Genomic DNA, 8,893 nt, shown 5'->3' on the forward strand with positions numbered 1-8,893 from the left:
GGGTTCGGGATGGAAGCTTGTTTTCTGTTAATCGTTGCTTACACAAGAAGCAAAGCTGTTGCAATTATTGCGCTTACAATGGCTGTTGGATTCAGCGGCTTTGCAATTTCTGGTAAGGAAAATAATTATTTATGTTATATTTAAATAATAAATTAAATAAATAATCGATGAGAAACACAATAAAATATTTTTTTAACATTGTTTACGTCATTCACAACTGATAATTCGTGTTAAATAAGTACGCAAAGAAGAAGTATAATTAGAATATTTTATACGAGATAGATGCGTAACAATACGATTTATTAAGCAAGTAGACGATAAGTTATATACTAAAGAATATTGAGAATAAAGTTAAATGTTTCGGAAGGTGATGAAGTTGTCATCTGCAGCAGTCACACATTCCCCAATTTCACAAGTCACGGTAATTGAGTCGTTCATATCAACTGATGCAGAACTGATAAGATCCCACCGTAACCGCTTGTAAATTTTGCAGTGGTTCTAACCGCTGTTCAATGCATGAATGATCACCCAGTCTATCACTAGCTTCAACACATAAAGAAATATAATGTGCCTTGTCCAGTGATATTCATTAAAATGCACGTTTTTGGAAATTACTATTTGATCGAGCGTACTCTTAGATAAGAATATGAACTGCAGGCCATACTAAGATGACTTTTTTAAAATATAAAATAAAATAATATAAATAATATATTCTCTTATAGGCTTCAATGTAAATCATCTAGATATAGCGCCTCGATATGCCAGTATTTTAATGGGGTTGTCAAACGGTTTTGGGACATTTTCTGGTATCATATGTCCAATTGTTGTGGAGTCGCTTACGAAAGTTGAGGTAAGATTACATATAATATAGCCTATATATATTATATATGCATGTATGGATGAATATAAATGAGTGTGTGTATTATATATAATATAATTCATAATTGTATTTAAGGATGTATTTAGAACCCAATAATGGGTTCTAACTTTTATAGGTTGGGAATTTATACGTCTGCAAGAAATTGTAGACATAAATTCCCACTAGCGTCAGCCTGTCTATCTGTCATTTCTTAATCTCGAGAACAGAGATAGATGAAAGTCGAGAACAGATATAGAAAACAAGGTCCCGAATAACTATATATGAACTTCCGGGACAGAACGGAAGTTACATGATTTCAATTAAAAATTTTATTCAGAATGGAGTTATATAGTTGATCGGCATATTATCGGGAAAAGTATTATGTACAGGGAAAAGATATTACTAAAATCGAGAGCATGTATTTTCAATTAAATAAATGAAAAATATTAAAAATTGTAGCCCGGCATTGTAACGATATCACAATAATTCTGTCGATTCTTTGCTATTGTCTTACATTAAATCTGTAACACATGGTATACATAAACAATATAATGCCCCTAATGCAGAAACCTCCTTGCAAAATTTCAGAAATTTTGGAGGAAGGTTTCCTGCATTGGGGCATTGATACAATTAAATTTTGGTGGTTAAAGGTAGAGAGATAGAGGATACTCGTGTGCCAAGTCTCGAGTGGGATCGAACTTAATTAAGATTTTACTCGTTATTAGCATTTGAAATTTTTTAATAAAACTCATCCCTATCCTCAAAATTAAGTTTTTTCGTTTTATAATCATTAATAATATAAAAAAGTTTTTAAATAAAGTATTATAACAGATGATGCCACACATAGTTTTAAATGTTTGCGGAAACGTTAAGCAATTCGTTGCTAGATTTTTTAAAAATACTATATTATATTATATTTTCTTAGCTATTTTTTAACATAAAAATATCTAAGAAACCAGAAAATTGCAATCTTTATAAAGGAAATTAAAATCACTTCACAGGTTAGCAAAGAAACAAGATTTCAGAAATAAATTTAATAGTGAATTTATTCTGAAATTTATTGCAAAATTCAGAATTTCAAAAAATGAAATTTTCTAGATTCATTTCTAGAACTATTAATTTTCTACAATTATGAACTTTTTAAATCTCGATTTATTGAATAAGATAATTTAAGAAATAAATTGCAATCTTTATAAAGGAAACTAAAATCACTTCACAGGTTAGCAAAGAAACAAGATTTCAGAAATAAATTTAAATAGTGAATTTATTCTGAAATTTATTGCAAAATTCAGAATTTCAAAAAATGAAATTTTCTAGATTCATTTTTAGAACCATTAATTTTCTACAATTATGAACTTTTTAAATCTCGATTTATTGAATAAGATAATTTAAGAAATAAAATAGATCTTTCTGATAAATTAGACAGTAAAACCTGCCTAAAACGGACACGCTACAAAACTGAAAATAAATCTCGGAACAGAACGATTTTCTGTGAATAATATTACTACAAGCCGAAAACCTGTTTAACGCGAAACCTAAGAAAAATCTGAATAACGTAACTTTAGTAAAGATTACGTTCTGCTTTAATAGAAACGTAACCCTGCATAAGAAGGAAACTCGATAAAATGGACTATCGCGTTTCGTTTTAGACAGGTTTTACTCGATTTACTCAGTTATCGAAACGTATATTTACATATATATATATTTTTTGTTTTTTGAATTTCAGGCGCCTTATGGTAAAGAAACGCCTCAAATACCTCATTTCGTTCATAAAACATTAGACATTCACCATGAAGTCCTTTCGAATAGCAGAACTGAACCTCCTCATAAATTACACAAAGCATTCCATTTTATGAATAAAACATTAGAGGCTCATCAAAAACTCTTCCCGAATTATACCGCTGAAAATTTGAATCTAACTACTACTGATACTCCTACGACTATACCAACAACTCCACTAATGACAAACGTAACAGAAAATATTATTCATGTTAAACCAACGGTTTCACCTGAAATGGTAAGTGTTTGCATCGATAAATTGAATATTTCATACATTAATTTTACATAGGATCGTTGCAAATTGCCGTCAAATCAATTGTTTTGGTATTATTGCAAGAGCAAACAAAAGAATCATTGCAAAAGTTAAGATGGCGATAAGAATTCTCTTGATAATGGGGTGCAGATAATGCTGGTTATCTCTTAAATGGCTTAAGTTACATTAAGTTTGACTGTTATGTTATCTTCTATAGACTTTGCTGCCTTGAATATAGCCATTACTGTGTATTATTTATTGATTTAAAGGGAAATGGTGCCCAAAAATCATTCGGAAAATTGTTATATACATTATCAATAGCCACTGCTAAGTTTTCTCGTATTATTTTTAATTGATCCAATTGAGTAAATGTATTTAAATTTGCGAATTATTTTTATGTGACTAATGAGAAAGCAACACAACACGTGCATGATCTTCCAAAAGGGAAGGCTCTAGGATTTTCTATAGGAAACTGGCACCTTTCGGGTGTTAGACATGTGAAGAAACACAGGAAACTCAAGTGCCCAACCTGTTTATGAGGCACGAACCCTTGACCAACTACTAGTGTTCAATGGATTTATCCACTCGCACACTGATAGGTTACGATAAATGTACTATTTAGTGCACCATTTATAAAATTATAGTTTAAAAATTGTAAAGTTTAAACCGTATTTAAAATGATCGATTTATGAAGTACAATTATAAAATATACAATTTTGATTTAATAAACTACTGATATATTTTAGGTTGCGGAACAGTGGCAAAAAGTATTTGTAATCGCGGGTGCCATACATTTTGCTGGAGTGATATTCTATGGTATCTTCGCATCCGGAGAGAAACAACCTTGGGCAGAACCACCGGAAGAAGAAGAAGGCCCTTCATGGAATCCATTGGAAAATGCCTTCAAACCAGAAGACCAGCAACAATACGACAGACAAAACGGAGAAATAATCGAACCCATATCTCTTGCTAACGTCAAACAACCGAGTTATGGAGCAACCGTGGATAATTATCAACCCGTCTTCGAAACGAGGGAAGAGATGGTTCAGTCCCCTCCTAAAGATCGTTATATGCACGGAACTGTTGAGGAACGTGAGTTTTAGGACTGCCTATATTAAGATGCCTTAGTCGAAAGAGATAAAAAAGTGCGAATCATAGAAGGGGGAGGTAGGCGAAATCCTAAAACATCCCAAGTGGATGCAAACATTTGGAAAAAATAAAAAATAAATAATTTAAAAAAACATGTTTAAGCAATAGGGATCACACTAGTTCAGAAACAAAAAAAAAAAACATTCAAACGAACCTCATTTAATGTGAAAATAATACGAATTAAACAATTTATTTCGGATTATTTAAACATTATTTATTGCTCTGATAACATGGTATTGTTACTTTCATTTCAATGCATGAGGTTGTTTGGATTGTTGCATGGATGCAAAGTTCAGTATTATAATAGATCTAGAGCCTCATCGTTGTCTTTGGTGTGAAATTATATTGTTGTTGTCAAGAAGAATCAACTAAACACCAAGTTTGTCAAGCCAAAAAAAAAATTAGAATTAAAAGTGGAGCAATATATTTAAAAAAAACACTTAAAAATCAACAATATAAACGTTAATTTTACTGTATTTTTAAGTTAATTTATTGGGAAATTATACACGTTTTTTATTTTTTATTTTATATTTTTAAATACTGAACACTAAGAAAATTAATTGTGATAGTTATTTTCAATTTTAGATAAAAAAACACAAAAATTAACAATAGATGGAATGATAAATAACAGAAAAAAAATTCATAAATTAATAGATTAGTGGTATTGTTAGTTAAGGGGATAAGAATGTTAAATTGTTATATATTAATACATAAAAAAAAACATTGTTGGAGAGAAATTAATGTTGACAAATAATATTTTAATTTAATTATTATGAGCTTTATATGTTCTGTTTTTAAATGTTGCTATATGCAAAAGAATTGTTAATTGTTTTCAATTGCAAAAAACAAAAAAAAATGAAGAAAGAATTGTTTTTTATTCTCTTAGCTAAGATTTTATGAGCAGTTTTTTCTATAAATATGTTTTAATCAATTTGCAAGATTGTTAGTCTAGTTAACAATTAAATTTTATGATTATATTTTAATAAGAGACAACAGAAAAAAGAAAATGAGGTGCAGAAAATTGCATTTTTCTTCATCAAAATATAGAGGAGTCGAAAGAATAATGAATAAAATGAAGCCTAAAGTACGTTTATTTATATGTAGGAAAGATATTTTAAGAGAGATATTTATGTATTTATACTGTTTTTATTTATATGTTGTATACTTAAAGCATTGTTTAAGAATTAATAAGGAGAGGAGATGATTACAATAATACAGAACATAATCAAATGTAATGACGGGATGATTTCCTAATGGTAATAATTACACGATCCTGTACGTATCCAAAGAAAAATTATATATAAAAAATATGTGATCAAATAGATAAATAAACATAAAAATATATATATATTTTCAACACAATCTTTCTGATAAATATTTATATTCTTCTGATGACATCCTCCTACTCCGCATCATTACAGGAATATAAATTGGATAAAGAGAGGAAATATATATATATATATACATATAATTAAATTTGGATATCATTTTGAGGAATTCCTTCAGTTTTTATTTATTAAATAGTGAAAAATTCCAACAGATAATTTTTAAAAGTTCTTCCTAAATGACGACAATGAGCCACATACACATACATAAACACACGTCACAAGAATGTTATTTTTTGGATGAAAAATTATTTTTTGGGAAATATTTAGAAAATAGCACGATTATTTTTGATATTAGAATATGTTTATGCTCTTCGTTATATTAATAAAAAACACTAATTATAATTAAAAGAAAAATAAACCTATACATATGAACTTACTATAAAAAATCTATATCGACGATGCCAATGAGATGAATGGTAAATGCAAAGAAATTTAATAATTTTTTCGAGTTTTTTTTAATGATTAAAATATACTAATTATGTTGAAGTTTTAACCCATTAATGTGGTGATTAAACAGCTTAACCCTCCCTAATTAAGATGTTAAAATGCAACTTTCCCTATCAAGTTTGTTGAAGGATGTTTATAATCTATGACCATTGTCTCGATCATCCATCGAGAGCACTTAAAAAAATAAGAATTAATTGTAATTTTGAGCTTTTTCTTTAAAATCTATTAATTTTATTGTTTAATGCACCATAAGAAATGAATGTATTGTAGTGGATCGTGTATTGTAACTGTATGAAATCGGTAAGGAAAAAATTATGATGGGTGTTCTAACCAAACTCACCTCATTCTACCTTGAAAATTCTCTCTATATAAATGTATCTCTTTCTCTGTCTCTCTCTCTATCTCTCTCTCACTTTACACATAAAATTATGTGAATGTCTGTGTTACTTTCTGATGTTAACAAAGAAAAATCAAAGGCAGATTGGTATACTTAAAAGAAAATTAAATTCTAAATTGAATAAGTTGAGTTTTAAAAGAAAATTAACTTGAAAAACAATGATTTCTAGAAAGATTTTCATCTTATCTTCCCGTAAAATCGGTATTATAGATAAAGAAAATAATAAGAGTAATTTTACAGAAGAAAAACAATTTAGTTGTTGTGAAAAATTCGAAAATACTGTATTGTAATATTTTAATTGCGTCCATGAGAATGATCGTCATTCTTTTATATATATATACATATATATATATAAATTTATTTGTTCTTCACAGAATCCTTATCCCCCAGAATATATTGTACAGTACACCTGCCTTATCAGTCTTTACAAATAATCAACAGAGCAATACCCCCCTTTAAACAGAAATTTCATCAGATATTTCAAACGTGTTTAAACATTGAGAGAGTAGTGTCTTATGAACGTTTGGTGTTATGTGGAAAAAAATGTTTCTTTTTTCCATCAAATGTATAGTTTGAACATCTACACGTAGATATGTTTTGTTATTATAATATTAATTTATTTAAAAAACAAAATGTTAGTAAATGTAAATGATTTTTCGATATGTTTTCTCATTATTTGTTTGGTAAGGACAATCAAAAATAAAGTAGCTGCCTGTTATGTGAAGTGATCAATTTGTAGTCTGTCTGTTTTCTTGTTATTATAATCATTTACTTATGCGTAGAAATTCGATTATCCGGACTTAATGGAAACGTCTGCAGGCCCAAAATATTAAGATAAATAGGGTTATGTACTGTATTTGGATACATTGTAGGAAGAGAATCATTTATACACTTTTATTTATTCATTTTACTATATAAACTGCTTGTATTCATACTTGTACAGTAGTTGGCAATAGTGTACAACAACACACTACGTGTATTTACTTGTGTCACTGCTTGTACATGGCGACACTTCTTGTGCCAGTGCTTGTATAGCATGGCAAACTACTTGTGTTAACTTGTGACACGATTTGTACAGTATTCCTCAAGCAGTCTTTCATCACTGTGTGCAATTAAAGCAAGTCTGTGTGGATGTTTAAAGAAGACACATTATCACTGTTTGATGCTTGCAAACAGTTTAGGGACAGGATTTAAATGGGGAAACCATTCACAAAATGTGTAGCACAAAAAAAATGTAGCCGGATAATCAGGTCTTTACTGAATGTATTGTACGAACAGTACATTTCACAAAATCAAATATTACAATTTAGTATGTTCAAATTAACTCTACTGTATTTTAAAAGAGAATACAAGGAAAGAATCGCCGAAATTATTGTTCATAACTACAATAATTAAAGAAAATTTTAAATATATAATAAACTAGCTGTTACCCGCGACTTCGCCCGCGGAGGTTTTGCAATCAAACCCCATTTTTATTCAGTATTTCAACAACCATAGTAATTGTTATATAACACCTACCGCCGAGAATGATGAGAATTGCTGAGAATCAAACAAACTATTTTCAATTTGATCAATTTTCTGGAACGTTTACAATCGTTCTATAATCGAACCAATATGCAATAACAAATTCGAATTTAAAAACGTTTGAACATTTGATTAAAAAACTGAAATATATATAAATATTTATAACAATGTCTGAAATGTTATTAATATAATACACTTAAGTACTTAATAAAGACTAAACATAACAAAAAATCGCATCTAAAATAATACAGTAAAAGCCGTTATACCGGTTAAGCTTTAATGCTCTCCCTCTTCCCCTGCGGGAAAATTTCGAAAAATCTCTTCTTAGTGTGCATTGCCATGGCATACCCTACTAAAACGCAGATAAAAACAAAAAAATCGCATCTAAAATAGTACAGTAAAAGCCGTTTTTCCGGTTAAGCCTTAATGCTCCCCCCGCGGGGTAATTTCGAAAAATTCCTTCTTTGTGTGCATTTCCATGACACACCCTACTAAAACGCAGATAAAAACAAAAAATCGCATCTAAAATAGTACAGTAAAAGCCGTTCTTCCGGTTAAGCCTTAATTCTCTCTCCCCCGCGGGGGAATTTCGAAAAATCCCTTCTTAGTGTGAGTTTTCATGACGTACCCTAACTGTGTACCAAATTTCACCTCTTCAGGTTCAGCGGTTTGCTCTGGGCGATGATGAATCAGTCATTCAGTCAGTCAGTCATCAGGACAAGCAATTTTATTTATATATTTTAATACAATTTAATTAATATCTAAACATATAAAATTACTTGTCCTGACTGACTGACTGACTGAATGACTGATTCATCATCGCCCAGAACAAACCGCTGAACCTAAAGAGATGAAATTTGGTACACAGTTAAGGTACGTCATAAAAACTCACACTAAGAAGGGATTTTTCGAAATTCTCCCGCAAGGAGGAGAGGGAGAGAATTAAGTCTTAACCGAAAGAACAGCTTCTACTGTACTATTTTAGATGCGATATTTTGTTTTTATCTGCGTTTTAGTAAGGTATGCCATGGGAATGCACATTAAGAAGGGATTTTTCGAAATTCTCCCGCGGGGGGGGGAAAGGGGCAGGATTAAGG

The 8,893-nt window shown here is 30.0% G+C and overlaps 1 protein-coding gene across 1 annotated transcript in view; it reads left to right on the forward strand.

Moving 5' to 3' along the window:
* Positions 1-4,194, forward strand: part of LOC111628208 (vesicular glutamate transporter 1-like) — a 29,170-nt gene extending 24,976 nt beyond the window's left edge. The window contains exons 10-13 of the mRNA XM_023371948.1: positions 2-112; positions 723-850; positions 2,586-2,876; positions 3,638-4,194. Of these exons, the coding sequence (XP_023227716.1) occupies positions 2-112; positions 723-850; positions 2,586-2,876; positions 3,638-3,994 (887 nt within the window). The 3' untranslated portion in view covers positions 3,995-4,194. The remainder of the gene's footprint in view (position 1; positions 113-722; positions 851-2,585; positions 2,877-3,637) is intronic.
* Positions 4,195-8,893: the final 4,699 nt, after the last annotated feature.

The sequence above is a fragment of the Centruroides sculpturatus genome, unplaced genomic scaffold (genome assembly GCF_000671375.1).
Source record: "Centruroides sculpturatus isolate CEXI.00-Female unplaced genomic scaffold, Cexi_2.0 scaffold505, whole genome shotgun sequence".
NCBI lineage: Eukaryota > Metazoa > Arthropoda > Arachnida > Scorpiones > Buthidae > Centruroides > Centruroides sculpturatus.